Source organism: Sabethes cyaneus, chromosome 3 (assembly GCF_943734655.1).
Source record: "Sabethes cyaneus chromosome 3, idSabCyanKW18_F2, whole genome shotgun sequence".
In the NCBI taxonomy this organism is placed as follows: domain Eukaryota; kingdom Metazoa; phylum Arthropoda; class Insecta; order Diptera; family Culicidae; genus Sabethes; species Sabethes cyaneus.
The window spans coordinates 88,159,088-88,179,856 of NC_071355.1; the positions used below are offsets into that span (position 1 = coordinate 88,159,088).

The 20,769-nt window shown below is 37.6% G+C and overlaps 1 protein-coding gene across 1 annotated transcript in view; it reads left to right on the forward strand.

Moving 5' to 3' along the window:
* LOC128743800 (E3 ubiquitin-protein ligase RNF38-like) overlaps positions 1-16,230 on the forward strand; it is a 42,056-nt gene extending 25,826 nt beyond the window's left edge. Inside the window, 9 exon segments of the mRNA XM_053840468.1 lie at positions 2,465-3,635; positions 7,486-7,738; positions 7,802-8,497; positions 8,562-8,708; positions 8,770-8,970; positions 8,972-9,228; positions 9,294-9,478; positions 9,563-9,675; positions 10,833-16,230. Of these exon segments, the coding sequence (XP_053696443.1) occupies positions 3,463-3,635; positions 7,486-7,738; positions 7,802-8,497; positions 8,562-8,708; positions 8,770-8,970; positions 8,972-9,228; positions 9,294-9,478; positions 9,563-9,675; positions 10,833-10,901 (2,094 nt within the window). The 5' untranslated portion in view covers positions 2,465-3,462 and the 3' untranslated portion in view covers positions 10,902-16,230.
* The last annotated feature ends 4,539 nt before the right edge of the window (positions 16,231-20,769 follow it).

The following is a 20,769-nucleotide window of genomic DNA, read 5'->3' on the forward strand; positions in this document are numbered from 1 at the left end:
GCGGGGCTCTCATACAAATTAAACACAAATCTCCTCAAAACTCGAGAACTAATCAAGCAAATTGAACCAAATTTGGCATGTGGGGGTTTTATAAAGTAAGATTTTTTTCTATGGTGTACTGAGAGCCCTTCCCCTTTTAAAAGGGGGCCTCCCTTACAAATGAAATACAAATTTCCTCATAACTCTAGAACTAATAAAGCAAATGGAACCAAATTTGGCATATAGGGGTTTTAGAAGGCAGAAATGTTTTCTATGGTGTACTGAGAACCATCCGTCTTTTAACCGGGGGGCTGCTATACAAATGAAACACAAATTTCCTCATAACTCGAGAACTAATTAAGCAAATGGAACCAAATTTGACATGTGGGGTTTTTTGAGGCATGAATTTATTTTATGATGGTTTGAGGTCCCTCACCCCTGTGGTAGGAGGATAAGGACTCTCATACAAAAAAAAAGAGATTTTTGCGTATGTGCCATATTTTCTGCGATGTAATAAGCGGTAAGCTGTGAAAGTAAACTAGTAAAACCTTCTTGGAGCAAAAGACAGTGAATCGACGCCGCTAACTTACGTGCCTGTTGTCATTCATGTCAAAAGAGAAGGACATTCGAATGGCACGTCATATTTGCGATGAACGTGCTTTGGCTTGAATGTTCCTTGTAACAAATGGCCCTTTTAAAGGCCACAAGCGAGTTAAATCAGCCATAAGCGGGTAGAATCAGGCGATGGCGATATTCGATGTCCAGTGACTTTAGCATGGGTTTATTTTCAGGCTTCTAATTTAGCCTTCCTTCGTGCCAAATTCCGCCCCCTTACTGATACCCCATTAGACCCGCCTACCAGCGCCCGCCCACCCAGTTAGCTTCGGGGTACGATCCTGGTCTAACAAGCCAGTCGTCGTATGTTCGAAACCGAACGGGAAGGGCTGTTAGAGTCAATAGGATCGTAGCAACTGGCCCTGCAATTGTCCTGCACTCCAGCAGCTGGCTGCGAAGTCTGTCGTATTCGCGTTGACGGCACTAAACGATCTCTTGCACACTCATAGAAATGCCCGTATGTACGTGTGGGTGAAAAGCTGCCAACATGTTTCGATCTCTTGCGCTCTTTATGAAATTCCTATTCCCCTTCACCCCTACAGTAAACTTTTGGAGGTGGCAGCAGCTTACGTTCGTCAACGCGAATAAAAACAGAAGGTCAAGTTTCGATAACGGAATGTAGCACCTAGGCTTTGCTTTTATAGGAGTGAATTGGGCAAAATGGACTATTCTTGCATATCGCACAGTATGGAATAGATGGGATTTGATTCTTTGGATGTTTTGACAACATTTGGAAGTTATGTGAGTTTATTTCAAATAAATTTTTATACTGTTTCAGTAGTTACTGTATTAACTTTTGTCATGATTTTTGGGGATAATAGGGCAAAATCGACATCTTCCCAAGATCTGCGCAAGATAAGACTATCACCAATCGATTCCTTGCATTTTTTTAGGTACGTAGGAATATCTTGTAAGATTTCAAATCAGCGGCTTCTAATTATTGGGATTACGAGCTTATTTTGCATTGTGGTGGCCTTGGCGAAGACCCGATTTGGCGCCCCCTCGTGTCTTAGCTCAGTGTTCCTTCGAAGTTTATTAATTTTAAGAATTAAAATACATGATTCCAACAACGGCCTACAATAGCATCGTCTATGGTAGATCTAAATTCGCTTTATTTTAGTCCATTTTATTGTCACAAAATATGCCACAGTGTTTGTGTGGCAAAATTCTATCCGCAGAAAATAGAAAGTTTGCACTACCCAATTTTTGATCTGGCAATCGATTTAGGCTCATAGTGCTCGTATTAACATGAAGTCTTGAAGTGATGCAGTATTACTTTCAAATTAATTCAATTGTCAAGCTACTACTAGCATACGCATTTTTTTGATTCTGTGCAACACTCCAAAGTGCTCTAGAATATCTAACTGGATTGTCGACAGCATGACGCATGTGCATAAACTACGCTGGTGGTAAAGCGCAAGAGTGCGGCTCCTTGTGGGTTTGACTCATAAAATATTGCGTTTTATGCCACTGAAAACCATGGCAATTCTTGCTGCGATATAGGTAGTTGTAGTGAACGTTCACTCGTGTTTATTGGAGAACCAGCTGTTGTAGCCAAATGGAGCTTGTATATTTTTCAACATTTATCTATATGTTTTTTTGTTGATAAACACTTCAATGTAACGACGATGTTTGCTTACTGTCGATCAACCGAGGGAACGCACATACACGAGAAAACATATTTAATTACGTCTGGTGTTGAGCGTCTTTTTTTTTCAAAGTTATAATAGTACGGCTTCTTGCATAACAATTACAAGAGAAGCTCTCGGCACAACAGACACATCGCACATCAAAATTGAAAGTCGGCTAGTGAAATTAACCATTTTTCATCGTTTCTCCTCATTTCTTCTCTCCTGATTCTCTCCTGCAGACATTTGGCTATCGTCGTTACCCTAACTTCACTTCCAATGGTGCAGACCCGTATCGATTTGTGAACTAGACAGTGTGAAACACAAGCAACAACACTAGCAAAGCAGTTCAACATCATAGTTCGGTGTAGCGCACCATTTTGGGGCGCACTTTGTTTGAAACAGGAAGCACGTGCCAGCAGCGAACAGCCGAACTGCCGCAGTTTCTACACACTAAATTACGTCGTCATCTGTTGGTAGTATTCCAAAACGTCATCATTACACGTCGCTGAGCCTGGGCGGTCTAGAGGCACAGCATAACACAACATAAAGCAGCAAACGAAGTTTTACACTCGCTCTCTGCTGTTCACATCAGACTGCGGCTTATCGCTCCCCTATTCGCTGCTAGTTTATTACGTGTCTTCGAATTTCGTCTTTGTTGTGCTGGTTAGTCAGTAGTGTATGTGTGAATGGTAATCATCATATGTGTAGCAGCTGTGTTGATGTGTATGGAAAATAAGCGTAACCCTATTAAACTGTAAGTCTACCTCATGAATGGAGTAGACACCACCCGTATGGAAATATCGGGACAAATTCAAATCACATTGTAACGCAATTCACTCGCGCGCGATTCTGTTCGTTTTTTCTTTTATGCCCAACAAAATAAAGCATCGCGTGTTAACCATAACGAACGTAATTTAAAAAATTAGCTGTTGGTTAACTTCAGTGGTGTGACAAAGAAATATTATCAACGACAACGATGAGTCAATGAATGCCAAGTGAAAATAAACAGAACATCAAAAGTGCTGAGAAAACAAACATTACCAGACGAAGAAACGAACGTTCCGGTGTTCTTATATGCGCTATATAGACTTTTGAACAGAATCACACACCAAACCAGACGACGTTTGACAAAGGATTATTCGCAAACTAAGGTATTAGGCTAGTTTGAGAGTACAGCGCGAAGCAAATAAGAAAAATAGACATAGCCACTGCTACAATAAAGCAGCCCAACAAAACAATGAATCCAGGCCATTCTGGAACGTCAAGGCGGCCCTATTCACGGGGAGCCGCCCCGAGAAATCGGTCCCGTATGCCGTTCTCACCCCATCATTCACATCATTCCAATCGCAACCACGGTGGTCACAATCAGACGTGGTACAATAAGGACATGGAAAATGGCTTCAATTATGGGTAAGTGTTGCACCAAAGTCTGGCCACGCGGGAGCTCACTCCAACGCTCCCGTGGTGCTTTATGTAGAACTAGTCTTCCATACTGTAGAGTCAAATGAATAGAAATGAAGAGATTCGTACGGAAGCGAGAAAGAAACCATACATGTTAGCGAGTACATTTTTCTGAACGTATGTGAAAACAATGCGATGCCTCGGAATAAAAGCGACATTTCGAGTCAAAATACCACAAACGTGTCTCATTATAAACGCTACGGGAGTTATATGTATTTGTCGTTTTCTTAGATCGCGTAAGCATACATATTTCATGTTTAAAATGCACTTGGCTATTTATGTAAAAAAGTAAGCATAAGTTTTATTATAAGTTTGACTAATCGTACCATTTTTCTAAAGGGCGTAGTGAGCTATGTTCGAGCTATCAAGTATGGTTTCTTTCCTATATGTTCCAGTATCTATTTTAGCTACATGTAAGCCGCAATAATCCTGCATTCAATTCCAATCGTAAGGCTTTAATCCAATACTGAACAGGTTCATTTGACCAGCAACGATAATCCATCTGAGACTTCCTTCAAACCAGCAAACGCCAAATGTCAGTTCTGTTCACACAGTGGTTTTGGTTCACATTGTGTTAGTGTAATTGCTAATTGCTGAGCTATGCGTTGATATATTGGAATATGGAATTAAACAAACTACAACTAAGCGCAACACATTAAATAATTATGAATGCATTCTAGTACTTGTTATGGATATGAAATTTTCTTACATCAGTGTTACTGTTTTCTATTCCTTGTGTAGTTTGAATCCACCTGAGCAGACAGTATCTTTATTAATACCTCACATTCTAAGTGGGCAGTTGATGCCAGCTTCGTTTCCTAAAAATCACTGAAGCATCTGCAATTTGTATTATATACCTACATAAGTAACCCCTTTATTTTCGCATCCTACCTACGCTTCACTCATTATGGTGACATGCTAAAACTCGCCTGCTATTGTTGGTGATTTTCATGTCGCAGTTTTCTTTACCGTTCACCTGCATCAATCTCACTACCTACATGTTGCGTTGTTTATGTTGCATATATTTGACTTTTGTCCTCAACCTTCGAAAAAAAAGATAGCAATGTCACATTTCCATGTAATTTTAACATTTAGAAAAAAGCAATATTTGTTCTGTTTCCTCATAGACAATAATATAATCAGTATAGTGCCTGTATTCTGTTTTTGCTTACGTACTACTACAGGACAATGGCTTAATATCGATCATCAGAGTGATTTCGATTTTGGCATCTGGTATAAAATCTATGTCAACTACCTTGTCGGACACAATCTATAAAATACGAAATGTCGTATCATACTCAAAAAAATACTAATTGTCAACAGTTATGCTTTTTGTCAAACCAGGGTTTTTCAAAATTTTAAATCACTTTTTTGTGATTTTCATAATGACTACCTACTCTCTATATTAACGCACTTACTTGAGGGCTTTCTGTTCTCTGTATACAAACTGATAGTAAAGAAAGGTGATAGTATTTTATTAAGTATCAAAAATTAGTACAAAGCGACAGTTCTCATTTGCCTAAGGGCAAAACTATTCCTTCAAAAGGATCAGGAAATCTGCCGGAAGTCGAGAGAGGGCAATTAGAAATAATGTTTGATAAAAAGTATTTATGGACGTGTAGGTATATACATATACAGACGCGCAATGTGGTAAACAAATCGAAACGTCAAATTAGACCACAATCGAGCAAATTAATCGAAGTTATTTTTTGTGAGTCCTGTAAATTTTTAATATTTTTGCATTACATTTTCTTCATACGTATGTACCATTTCCGGTTCATAATGTTCCATTCCAATAATTATACAATTCGTGTAGTTCCCTGCTACACACATTTCCAATTTTCCTATTTTTTCTTGTGTAACCACGTTAGCTTATGCAGTGTATAGGTACTAATAGTGTCACACAAAATTGAGTCAATTCTGTCTGGCTACCAGGGTTGTTTAGAATTGGAAAAATTGTCATATTTGCTGTTAATCTCCCTGCGCGCCTGTATGTAACACCGTCTATTGTAGTATAATATATAGAACAATTCCAGGTGAAATGAGTAAACGGCTCAACTTGGCCCTCTCCGAATCGAATGATGCTTCCATGTGTTTTACACAGCAATTGCTCAACGGTCAATTGACTAATACAACTCCAGAATAAATTCAAATAAGAGCACATGTATTTTCACACATGTCATCTTAAAAAAATCATTGCTCAGAAACTGTTGATTATAGTGAAATGTTGGTAGAAAAACTTTTAGACCATCGATAGAATTTTATAAAAAACAGCCTGAAATTTTTTAATGGAGCCAACACAGGCGTTTAGAGGAAAACTATTTGAGCATTTTTCAAATTTGTTGATTTGTACAAATTAGCACATAGGTTCAAACAATATATTAACATTTTTCAATATGTTTTATACAAAAATGCTCTTAGTGTCTACCTTAGCTTACCTGTCTTCGAAATTTTTTGAGAGTTAGTTTTACAAATTTATCTTTTATTGAGATTATTCCATTTTTAAATGTTGGTAGTGATGCTCCTCCTACAGCAATTTTTTAGTCGGTTCCAAATTTTTTAAAATATTGGGCAATATTGGGCTCAGCTCAAGATGCGAACAGAACTTTTGTACTTGTAGAGCGGCTACTATTCTGGGGTGACATTGCGATTCTCGTTTTGAGTGATTTTGGTTTGTTTCGCCCATTCGTTTAACGTGGTCGAAACGAACCAAAATCATTCGAAACGAGAATCGCAATGTCACCCCTGATCTTGATTATTGATAATAATAGTATAGCAATCGAAAGCCTAGAAAAGTTCAAGATTTTATTCAGAAAACCACACAGGTGTTAGTTGGATTTAAAACTTCCTCAGGAGGGATGTTTGTTTAGTGACACGAATACTGTGAGGATGCATCGGGGAGCAGTAGTGAAAAACTTCTGAAATATATGTTTTATTTATGTTGATGAAAATATGGAGGATTTTTTCAAACAAGGAAAGAGCTTTGTTCAATAAAATAAAACTCAATTTTGTTTTGTAAACCTTTCATTCATTTTTTCCGATTTAGTCTGATAGCGTAAGCTTCAACAAGCTCATAATCGTTTCTTGGTAATAGTTGCTTTCGGTTATATTTGATGGTATTGGCAGCACTACAGAACTTTTTTTAGGATGCTCTTTGGCGGTGGTGTCAAAGCTTAGTACAGTCTGTGTGATAATAGAAAATAATGTTTTTCTCACAATGTAAGTTCCTATTTCTATCGACAGAAACTTTTGATATCCAGAGCTTTTAAAGATAGCTAATTTGCCGGACTTCAATCGTTTCTGTTGCATCGAGTCTTATGTAAACTTATAGTCACGTGGTTGATTGCGATTTGTGATATAAATTGTTTAATTACAGGTGAAGTAGCGCTATATATTGTTTGTTTAGGGCTAGGAATGTTTGCACAGTTTAACTAACATTCATGCTTTGTTACGAAACTTCCTGCATTACGGTGAATGGTTACGTAGAGGCGAGACAAATGATAGCCTACAGGTTTGCTCGAAAACCTTCATCTTTATGTTTTATATCACAAATAGCTTTCTGAGTTTACCAAACATTTCCAATCTCTTCATATAACAGTTTTGTAGGCAGTGAATATTATAAATAAGCTTATCGTAACTGTAATTTATTTTCTAATTAATATATGATTGTTTTTTGATTTTTCTTCCGCATGCTTTTTGTCCTTTGTGGTAAATAAATTGCAAAAATGTTCAAAATACACACGTACTACTACTTATTTCTTCTACTGCTACTACCACTACCACTACTACCACTGTGCAGTGATAATAACGGGAGTAGTCCTAAAGAATCCTTCACATATTCACCAAAATCCTCACCAATGCAATTACATTCCACTCCAATCACCAATCGTCCAATCTTAATGCCTTACGGTGCTACTGATGATGGTAGTGTTAATAATAGATCTCAACAAATTCTTAGAGCCGGACCAAGTCATAATGACCGCCGTAATAACATGAGTATGCTGGATAGAAACCGGCATACAATGAGTGCTTCAACCGTTGATCGACATTCGGTACGTATTTTTAGATAATTATTCAGAGGTGGTTTGTCCAACATTAAATATGTTGTGTTCCAGATTCACTTTGAAGGACCTTCGAATTCTGCTCGGGGGTCAGATTTGCATACGCATTTGGATACAAGGTCTGTTCTGTCTATGGATTCGATGCGGAATGGACGTGAAAACAATCGAGAGCGTATAAGTCCGCCATACCATCCGGGTAGCAGTTCGCACTCGAACAACCATCAAACACCAAGTCCTTCGTACGGTTCCGATGGCAACAACGGTATAAAATCTGACAGTCCTTCCCGAAAAAGACGCCGTGTTCAAAGAATGCCTAGTCAATCCCCGCCAGCAATATGGGAACATCGGAGATCTCCTCGAAATAATAATAATAATCATCATAACAATCATCATAATCATCCACCACAACAACAACAGCAGTCTATGCATATAAATCAGCATCACCAGAATTCGCACAACCATTTGCATTTGCCGCAACATCAGCCGGCACAACTGCAACAGGGTAGTCCACCTTTGCGTAGACCGAGATTCCGTGATCAACCGCGTCCCTGGGAGCCAATGCCGCAGGTATTCCAACAACCATCGCCACCTCAACCACAACACCAGCATCCTTCCCTTATGGTCGATATTAATCAAGTTCCTGTAAGCCTTCCATTGGGTCACCACGAACAGGTGTGGACATACTCAACGGGACCACATATTTCAATATGCTCAGGACATCCAGCGGCACCACATATACCGCCTTGCCAAGTAAGCGTGCCAACATGAATAATCAGACCGTCTAACTATATGTGTATATTTTATTTCACAAAAGGTTCATGGAGTGTACTCGCAACCATTTGCTCAAGCATGTAATATCGGTGGACACTTTGGTCCATTTGCATCCACTCCGACTGCACTAGCTGTTCCACATCCGCAGCCTCATCAGCCACATTATCAGCATCCACATTTAGCGCAACAGGTAAGCAATGAGGCAACCATAAGATACCGTTAATAAAGATTAAATACAATATGAATTCCAGCGAGCTGACGGATTTTCACTGGATGGTTTGGACCATACTAGTGCCTCGCCACTACATGTATCTCCGCTTGCTGCTGCCCATATTCATTCTTCGCCGCAAATGGCTCAAATTTCACCACCGCAACCTATTTATATATCGACCGAAGTAAGTATACAAGTTAGTAAAGAACCGGGCGTTTCAGATGTTTCATATTATTTTCCAAATATCGACCGTGTTAAATATTCTCCAGGGTCGTACCAGTCAGTTCGAGCTGCTCCACAGAACGGCTCGACGCGCAATAACCGCACCACGTCGGAATTTCACTCGGTTCCATTGGCCAGCACCGCCGCCGACACATCCCCATGCTCATCCTGCTCATCGTCATGCCAGCCTGCCGCATCAAACGCTGGCCCCACAGCCCACACAGGTTTCATTGTCCGCCACACCGTCCGCCTACTCTGGCATCCTGTTAAACTTTTTGTAAGAACTTTACTAAAATATTTGAAAGCATTTTGATACTTACACAAAATCTGCATTTTTTGTAGAGCCATGTTCCCGCTGTCTACGTACGGCCAACCTGACTTGAACTCGCCGGACTCTAATGAAACGGAAAACTACGAAGCCTTGCTTAGCCTGGCGGAACGTTTAGGAGAAGCAAAACCACGTGGCCTTGCGCGGCCTGAAATAGATCAGCTGCCAAGCTACAAATTTAATGCGGAAACTCATACAGGTTAGTGTGCCTATTGCCTAGACGTTAGGCGAGGAGGAAGAGAATGTATTAGGCTAACCTCTGCGAATCTTTCATTGTTTTCAGGGGATCAAACGTCGTGCGTGGTATGCATGTGCGATTTTGAAGCACGACAAATCTTGAGAGTTTTACCTTGTTCTCACGAATTTCACGCAAAATGTGTCGACAAATGGCTTAGGGTAAGTATTGCACATTCTTCTAGTTTCAGGATACAATTATTACAAAGAAGTGTGCTTATAATCCGATTTTGGGGATCCCGCATCGCTAATAAACAAAGTAATCCTTCAATCTGTGCTACAATGCTAGTACCTCTTCAGTAACTAAATGAACGTCCATGTAGTTACTAAAAAGGTACTAGCATTGTAGCACCGTAACTACAAAAGATACAGCAACACTTTATTCAGCTGAATTGTAGATAATAACGAGTTCTACAAATGTCTCATACATAACTTTATCAAATTTTTCTCGGCTGAGACGATAATGTCAAATGAATCAAAAAAGATCAAGAAATGCACCGGATTTGTCATATTCTTTCTTTTTCCAGTAAGAATAGTTTTCGAGCTGTCCTTAATTTTCTTATGGTCCGCCGGGAAACTGCTGCGGCAGTTGAAATGTTTCTTGGCGACATTTGCGACAAATTATGAATATGCTGTCACATGTGATGCACCTTTCAGGAGAGTCAGCATTGTTTCTTGAGAGCTTGATAGCTTAGAGAGTTGTGGGAAAAATGCATGTAATAAAAATCAATCGGAAATCCTTGTATGATGATACATATATCTAAGTACCTACAAACTGTATAAGGTCTCCTTGGCTCTGTAACAAGGGATGTCGGTCGACCTGTTCTCACTCTAGTTAAATCGGGATCGATTCCAGAACATGTCCATGAGTTTTTTGTCGGAGAATAGGCATTTTGATCTATTGCGGAGGAGTTTTTCGGGATGGGAATGGGCCCCAGCTAATGCCATTCTCGTTACGGATGTCACCGTGGCATACTCCATACTCGGGTACTCGGTTGATCCACTGATGTTTAATAGGACGCCGGATCTCTTTTCGCTATTCAAGGTGAAGTGAAATGACTATTTTCTTTTCTTGTGAGTATATTTTTTGATAGCATATCTAGCTTCACCTCGATTTTCATACTGGCCCTCGTCATTAATCATTGGTGTCAATTTTAAATGGTTCCAAAGTGGAAGGGTGACTCTTAGGGATTTCCTTGCATTCTTCCTACCCACGGAATAGTGGAGGCAAGATAGTCTAAACACTTTGGAGTGCGTAAACAATGCACCAATTTTACTGCAAAACTTTTGTAACCAAACTTTTTTGGTTTATCTTTCAGTCTAACCGAACCTGCCCCATCTGCCGTGGTAACGCATCCGAATATTTCGAGAGCAGCGAAGAACAATAAACGACGGTCTCGGGTAGACGTAGTTTTAGACATTTGTCCTCTTTAGCTCCATTTCTTTGGAAAGCGATCCTGACGTTGTACGCCTAAAAAGACGCCACTGCTTAATATTCGTAAATGTGCTGACAAATTAGTATCATAATCTGAGAAAATATCACCACAAACGCAACAGTTCTATCATTGATACGGGACAGCAAATGGTAGGAGTTGTAATGGAATGAAAATATTATTATTATGTATACGTTTTATTCGTTCGGCATGGTATATTATATAAAGTTTGGCTATCATATGTGATTCGAAAGCATTTTGAAATTTAATAAGAGAATGCACCCAACAGAAAACGACTAAACATGTGGTAGAAAGAGCGTTTTAGCACACCTATATGGTTTACAATAGAGTGTACGGTATAGTTTAACAAGTTAGTTTATTTTCATATAAATAAGAACTGTTTTTAAAAACAAATACATAGACTTCAAATTTTTGGATTAACGTCAAAACGTTGTCTAGCAAAAGCACCAGCCTCGAAGACATTCTCAAGTAGCAATAAAGCAATTTTATACCCAGTGAACCATATTTTTAGAACAGAGAAACTAGTGTTAAGTGGTTCTTATAAAGGTAAAACACATCTATTCACTTCTCCTTCCTAATAATATTGAATTCTAAATTTTCTATTTTTGGTATATACTAGAACATAACAGAGAGACAACGTGTTACAACTCAACGTATGGTGTGAACAACAACGCATATTGTTAGCTTTATATTTGTAATCATTCAATGTATAAACCAAGAAAGCAAACAAAAATATCGGTGTGATTGAAACGTTAGTAGATATTTCGAAGTTATTATTCAAAGTAGTGAGACAGATTAAACATTTTCTCGAAACCAGCCACCGAGATTCTCTGTGGCAAAGGAATGAATTGCTACCAATTGGTACCAAATGGCAGACTACCAACCAACTGAGAATGGTAAGATTTGGGATTTATGTGACTTACACTTTACTATTGTAGTCAGTTTTTGAATTTATTCAGTGTGCTCTTTTCAAATAATGAACAGCGCGCAAATCTAGCGTCCTAAAGCTCTTCGGATACACTCGATCGTTAATATGGTAGTTATAAAGACAATACCGCTCTACATAATCTCGAATAGCTTTTCCGTTGTGTTCTCCGACTAAACTATTACTCCGTGGCGATGATTGACTTAACGCACTTTTTTGTCGTTGCTGCACGCGTAACTTGAATTACGTACTACAGATCATGGAAGTTGTGCATATGATCTGAATGTATTTTTCTCCGGGAGAGAGGTGCGAATAGAAAACATGACTGACACTGACATTATTTGTTTATTATTTGACTTTAAACCCTTTATTTTTTGTGTGTTGGCCACAATAATAATTCAAAATCTTATAATTTCTTGTATGCTTGGATAATTAAGCACAGTGTGCAATTAATAAATAAATGACTGAGCAAAGTCATACGCCGAATTTAGGAAGTTAACGATTTGAAATAGCAGATTTTATAAACTGTGCATCTCTCTCAGCAAATTCTTATTTTCCAACCTGAAGCTGACCTGAAACTTTTCCGCAATATTTGTACGATTTTTCAACCTATAATATGCAAACTGAATGTTCGGTAGACACAACAATAGTTTTTTTTATTAAAGTAAGGTTGTGAAACTAACAAACAGATCCAATTCGTTTCTTCGATGATGTTCAGCGCAATATTTACGAAACTGCAAAAATAAAACAATAATAACGTAAGCTAAGATGCGTTTTCCGCTTTATCTATTCAAATTCAGTTGCACGATCGTGCTATGAATTACAACTTGCTTTTACTACTACAACACGTAATACATTTCATACAGCTTATGGCACAATTAAAACAAGAAAAACTTATTTTAACCGTACGCATATATTGTTATTATGCGCTTTCAAACGAAATATTCGACCAAAATGATGTACGTATAAAGGTGTGCTATTTTCCTATTGTGATACATTTGCTAAACAAGTACTGTATATGTAACCAAGTTTCGTGATGTTTGATAAAAGAAAATAATAATCGTAGTTATGAACTATGCCTATCATCGGTCCAAATAAAAACTCTAATAATGTTTCCACTAGAATCTTGAACACAATTCTTTGCCGTCTACGATCAATCGAGCCAGTGAGATTTTAATTCGTTGTCCAATTCGGATACTAGGTATCTCAAGATGCTTATAGAAAATGCAACAAGTGTAGTATGCAAATTTGTATCTGCAGTGAGCTTTCTCTTACATTTAGTTTTGGTTCTTGGGATTTAAGATAATTGATTTACCCGCTCGTATCACTGCGCATAAGAAATAATACGCGAGTGTTGAAATATTGCAGGCAAAATAACGGTTTAACAAAGACAAAACAAACAAACAACCATGTAACAAAGTAATGTGTGCCATTTTATACTTTCATAGTTGCAGTAAATATTCTCATTAAAAAGCAAACAACCGAACGAATCAAAACCGAATAAAAAGAAAAACTAAAATATTTTAACAGCGAAAATTTTTCGAATATGGTAGTGCTTCAGATGATTAATTCACAAAAAAATATATATCTATAAATGTGAAGTTGATTTGTCTAGATTTCTTATAAGTGGTAAACTTTCACAAATAATACAGGAACATAGATTTCGAGTGTCGAAAAAACATTTACTAATTGGAAACAAAAGAATCAAATAGCAGAAATACCAGATTCAATAAAAATTCGCATTACCTGGAAAAGGATTGGTTTCATTATTAGTACAGACTAGACATGAGTGAAGAGTGCAGGTATCATTACAGTTACTATCACACGTCTGAGATCAGTTCGTTTATCGGCGAGTTTGTTGCGAATTGGTTCAAATTTAGTTTATTACTACCTTGCAATACATTTGCAGTGTCACATATCAGTAAGTAAACTCTATTATTTTGATGCATTCTTAGGTCCTAGGTAACACTGTATGCTTTTTGGTGATAGCAATAATGCAGAAACGTACAATACATTAATCATGCAACTAATTTAATTTCGCTGTGTATTCGCTTTATTAAACTTTTGACAGTTACCGTTATGTCGAGTAGTTTTGTAAGAAAATCAAACAATACCTACATGTATATTTTTTGCTAGCCTTTCACCGACTATTGGTTTATGGTTTTACATAAGTATCAAATATGGGAAAACGACAGTGGCAAAGATTAGCAGGTTTTGGAATTAAAATAAAAATATTCTTTATCGTAAAAGAACTTAGATGTACTGTTCCTTGGTTGAAATTGGAGTGTTGAGGTCGATCCATAACGAAAAAACTGGTTGTAATTGTATATTTTCTATATGGTCAATTGACTTTCAATTTACTCTTTTATTAGTTGATGTCCACATTTTCCAAATTCAATATGAATTCTTTAGTTTTTTGTATGTTTTCAATTTTTATTTCATCTTGAATTTGCAATTTTATTTTAATGCCTATTTGTACCTATATTATTGGATAGGTAACATGCATGCGATTATGAGAAGCACCTTGTCGTCTGATCAAAGACCGAATGAACGAAACCTAGTTTTTTTTATTCTTTTATGCTCTCTTTAAATATTTTTTCTGCCTTTTAGTCATTCTAACTGACATCGATGTAATGAATTCCTCTCGAGTTTTGTTTTTAAGTTCCAAATACCTGCAATAATCGAACATACACTGTTGTTATTTTTTTTTTGTTAAACGAGTTTGACATAGTGAATCACGCAAAACATTTGACTTTCTGAAATACTTTGTGTGATGTATGCATTAATTTAGTTTGAAATTGTTCAGCTCTTTGTGTGATTTCGGTTGTTTTAGGAATTAGTTGATATACTGCTTTAAAGATAGCTCCGCAATAATATTACAATTTGTTTTAATTCCTCAGTAAATGAAAATTTTTCGTGTCTTAATGTTTCATGTTTAACAAAAAGTGTGCTGAACAACCTTGAGGTAATTTTACTTTTCCTCTCAAAGTTTATTTATGTTTCTAATAATTGATCTCGTTCTGTTACACGCACACACAAACTTCTTCCATACAATTAGCGTAACAAATTTTAACTTTTACAAATGATCTGTTTTGTCACCTTAGATAAGTTAGCGTCGTAAAAAACGTTCTTAGTCATTTTATTACTATTATTTGTTCAGGAATTATTAGTCAGAAGCAAAGGGTACTGTAATCAATTCTTCGCTTTTATATGTACCAAGCACAATATAAAATTTGCACGCAGTACCGTTGCAAAAAAAACATGTATGAATACATACCTATCAGGTTTCTGTTAATCAAACATTCCACTCTTAATTGGAGCCTAATACTATTGCTTTTGAACTAATTGTGTAGCTCAATACCCTATCGTAAAGTAAAAGTTTTAACGAAATAGTTATAATGGTTTCTGAATTCTTCAATGCATTTTGCTCCTGAATGTGATACCAAAAAAAAACAGAAAATAGCGTAGTATACCATATATCACCTATCACTCAGATTGTACTTTTGCAATAGATAGAGCTTGTTAAAACTCAATAAATGCAGTGAATTCTATTTTTAATACCGTGAGTAGCTGGTTTGCCTTGTTTATTATTACACGTTTTACTGTAATCACTACAAATAACTGTTTGCCATCGATAAATTTAAGTAACTTTAAGTGTTGTTGTCATTGTACATATAATCCTGAATGTTTTAGTCTAAATGAAAGATTCATTCAAGTGATTAATGCAGAGCTAAGCAAATCGTAGGAAATACAATTGAATCGAATAAAAACAACGGATTGTATATAAGCTAAAAAAACGTAAACGCAATAATACATTTTAGACACTAATAACAAAGTTTTATAATTAGACAAACAAGTAACATCTAGAGATCCAAATAACAAGCAAAAACTAAGAAACAAAAGTAACGACTATTTTGGGTGTGCCTTTTTATACATTGTACAATTTTGAATGCGGCCACATAATTAATCCATTAATTATTAACCTCAGAACTTTGTACTATTTCCTACTCTACACTACTATATCGATACTTGTTTCCATTCGATTATGATTTGCCTAACCAATGTAATCAAGTTATGTACTATTTTATTTCTTCCATTCTGTATTCGTATAACATCCGAGCACTTAAGCGCAACATCATTGTACGCATATGATATTCCTTCGCAAATAAAAGCAGCTGCCATTCAGAGCAAGCCAATTTCGGTTCAGTCATTGTAACAAATACACGCATGCATGATAGTATTTCATGTTATAACAACAGATCAGTACGAATTAAAATGAACCCAATAAAACCAAACAATAACAAAGAGTAATCTAGTGGAAAAAGTATTTTTTTATATTTTAACAGTATCAATTATTATTATAATTATACAAAATAAATAATTATTGTAATAAAATAAGCTTTTTGTACCTTTTCCTTATAGACAGCGTATTTGTTATTTTCAATATTCGAGAAAATCTTTATTATCTCTATTATTTTATTATCTGTGCTTCAAAGCTCAAGGTACATGTGAAGTAGTAACGAAAATGAAAATCACTGTTAACTTGATTAACTTTACTGGCTGTAGAGTTTGGCGAGTTAAAGCTTTCTATCGCGTGATCCTTTTTCGTTTTTGTAATATGTTGAAGAACACCTGTTTCTATGTCGGTCAAATATCCGCAATTACCTCTACTCCGTTTTCTTCTATACATACTATTGCCCACACATTAAATAGATTTAACTTTTTACAATGTTCTGAACACGTACGTCGTTTTACTATCGTTTGCTCTCACAAATAACATTTCGTTTGCAATTTTTTTTAATTGCGTTCGCATGACAATTCTTATCGCTTACAAATGAAACAATAAGTATATACCTCCCATTTATGCTTAAATTTACCATTCCATCAACTAGTCGAATATGTACGTTATGTGTCACATGGCATGTTAAATGTGGTAAGTTTTTGAAAATAAAACTTCTTTAACAATTTACTTTTTGAAATACTTATTTTCATCCGAAATAATCCCCTCATTCTGTGTTTCGAACGGATCTGGCGGAATGAAGAATATCACCCACTTTCGTTCGAAAAACCGACACGTTAGAAATATAGAATAGGGGCGTTAGAATGCTATGCAAGCAGTGGTTGCAATCAAAACTTGATGTATCATCGAAACAAAATAAATGAAGGTCTATTTCTCTTCAGGAATTCGACTTCTTTGATTTTTGGATATTAGGTTTTTAAACGGGCGCAATGAAATTTAAACGGACAGAATGGAATAAGTCTCGTTTCCAATGCATCTCAAAATAGTATTCTTCAGTATAGTATTCTTCAAATTTTATTACAAAGTTTCGCGCAAAAGTCGCCAAGCCAAGCCGGAAGTTATCCACTACGCCTTCAGAATGGTTTTGGAATGACCAGTATTCGAAGAAAACATTCTGGGATATCAGCTCTGTTTTAAAAAGAATAAAAGGATTTTCGAAACAAGGCGTGTTTCATATTTTACCAATCACATCTAAGCATACCTTGTACATGCATAGTTCCACCCGCGACTTCATATACTTCGACATAAAAAAGCGGCCAAGCCTTTTCGATCCAACAGATCCGGGAATATTTTTTTCGGTTAACAATATCAATATCATTAAGATACTGTTGATATTGAAATATCAATATCATTGAGAAGGTGTCAATATCATGAATGTCTAATATTAAATGCTGAAAAATTATTGTATGATTCAATAATTGAGTTAGATAATATCAATGAAAATGATAATATTTCACTTTTTAATTTCAGACGTTCAATATCATCAGCGTCTTCGTGATATTGTTATTGAAAGCCCCATTCAATACGTGATAGAACCTGTAGTGAATGAGCTCGTCCTACCAAAATAATTTTGACGGATTGAATTGATATACCCAACAAACATTTTGGTTGAATAACAGCTTGTCAAACACTTGTTTCTTAGTAATTGGCTGTACAATGGTTGAACAAGCTACTATTCAAAAAAATTGTTTGTTGGGTAAATCTTTACTCGAGTACAGCGCGTTGTTTTCTTTTTCGATTTATCTGTTATGATGTCGATTTTAATTAATAGTTGCATTCATTTTCATTGGAATTTTGATATTGAAATTGAAAATTCATAGCCCTGATCCAAAGTCATTCTTGACCTACGTTAAGGACCGACAAACAGTGTAAGGGATACCTCAAGTTGTGCGCTATCAGGCACTGGCGGTCAACAAAGTTCAAACAATTTCGTAACAACCAAAGTTCAAACAAATTCATAAAAACGAACAAAGTCAATTATCTGTTGTAAGCCTCTTCATAGCCCACTCACGAACAGAACGTATTTTAGCATTGAGGTTGTCAATAGATGTTGGTATATGCTCAGAAACTCACTAGCGTTCATGTTGGAGACGTGGACATCCCTACATCGTTACTGTCGGAGACGTCGACATTCGTAACATCGTTACGGCCAAGCTCTCTGGTCACAGTGACAGCTGTCATCAGTTGATGCTCGCCAGTGCTGACAACAGGACGTTCATATTCCTGTTCCGTTTCACGAATAATGAGACACATTTGTACCACGTCAACGTCTAATAAAATTAAGTTTTAATTTGTTAATGTACGGGTCGTGTTTTATATTCTTATCGGTCACCTCCGAACGCGAATCGTAACAGTGGCGACGAGTAGTGAAACGCGGAATTTACTCATCAGTCAAAATTACCTCACCCACGTGGACAATTAAGCGGGTTCATCAGGACATAACCCCAAACAGCAGCAGCAACCACCGGGAGTTACTCAGCAGCAAGGCCTATTTCAAGCAACAGTAGGTCAAAAGCATCCCACAATGCAGCAGAATGATGCAATTCTACCCGGACAGCAATCTCCAGATGCACCGTTCGCCCAGTTCTTCCAGCAATTGATGCAGCAGCAGGTGATCTTCATGCAACAGCAACAGCAGCAGCTAATGCACCAGCAACAGAAATTCTTCAGGAACGTTATGTCGTCCATACATGTCCAAGTTCTATTAAACCCTGAGATAATTCTCAATTCACTGGCAAATAACATGAAGGAATTCCACTACTGTCCAGAGCATAACAACAATACTCTGGAACATTTTTCGGAAGACTGCCAACGGTTGATGTGTTCAAAACGGGACACGGCAATGATAGAATCAACACCGACGTCAACAGTTCAGTATATCGGTCGGAAACAGCAGTTCTCAGATCGTCCGTCAAAACCTTCAGTATATTCTGGCAGCAGTGCCGAAAACATACCAGCTACGCCTTGTTGGTATTGCGGCGCTATGCACTTCGTCAAAGATTGCAGTTACAAAAGTCACGAATGCAAAGAGTGCGGTATCATCGGGCACCGTGAAGGTTATTGTTCTAGTGTAAAACAAAACCGGAAAGCAACACACTGTAAACGCCAGCAGCCAGAGAGGTACGAGACAAAAGCAGTAAATCTATCATTGAATGCAGCAAACAATAGGCGCCGATACGTACAGTCGCAGCTCAACGGTGTGGAAGTGCAGCTTCAGTTGGACACTGGGTCCGACGTCAGTATTGTTTCAAAACAAACGTGGGAGAGAATAGGCAGACCACCAACATCACCTGCTAGGAAAAAAGTAACGACAGCAACAGGAGATCCCTTGCCGTTCCTGTTCAAATTTGAGTGTGATATCTGCATTAATAATATTCATCAGCAAGGACAGTTTTATGTTGTGAAGAAACCAGTTCATCTTCTTGGCAATGATTTGCTCGATGCGTTCTCCTTATGGACAGAACCGATCAGTGAATATTGCAACAACATTGTTAGTCAAACACATCGCACTCAACAGTTCTACTCCAGGAAAAAGATCACCAGCAGACATCATATGCAGAACCGGTTTGGAAAATCTTCGTCCACCGTTAATAATCGATCAAAAAGTGACACTGCAGTAAATCGTCAGTACAGCAGAGGTGATTATGTGTACACCAAAATTTTTATCAAAAATCAATTGCACTGGACATCAGGCAAAATTTTGGAACGTGTTGGTCATGTAACGTATAATGTTTTGGTAAACGATCGCAAGCTGGTACGGTCTCACATAAATCAAATTCGAGATTGTAACACACACAGTAAGGCAGTATCAAAGAAACGTAAGCAGCTACCGCTCAGTATCCTGCTAGATGATTGGAATACCAGCATTCCCGCTAGTGTCAATTCGCCAACACAGTCAACACAAGTAAGCTTGCAATCATCAAAAACACATACTGAGGCATCGATTGTTCCAGAGTTATCAACATGATCTTCATCGTCAAGTTCGTCATCCGACTTCATGTCTGCAACCGAAAGTGAGTCAGCTGTTCAGGTTCCTCGCCGCTCTTCCCGTGCACGAAGGGCTTCGCAACGGTTCAACCCTTACCAGCTGAATTAGAGGGGAGATGTTGGAGACGTGGACATCCCTACATCGTTACTGTCGGAGACGTCGACATTCGTAACATCGTTACGGCCAAGCTCTCTGGTCACAGTGACAGCTGTCATCAGTTGATGCTCGCCAGTGCTGACAACAGGACGTTCATATTCCTGTTCCGTTTCACGAATAATGAGACACATTTGTACCACGTCAACGTCTAATAAAATTAAGTTTTAATTTGTTAATGTACGGGTCGTGTTTTATATTCTTATCGGTCACCTCCGAACGCGAATCGTAACAGTTCACATAATTCGGATTGATCCACTCTACATCCTCTGAACACGTGTCCTCGTCAAGTAGCATACAAAGAACTTGTTTGCCTCTTCTAGATGACAGGCGACATGGCCTTATCTTGGTATTGGCGCTGCGTTGCATCGAATGTACAGATCTTTAATTACCATCCACGGCTTCCTTTGAAGCAAAATACTGTGCCCACTCTGGT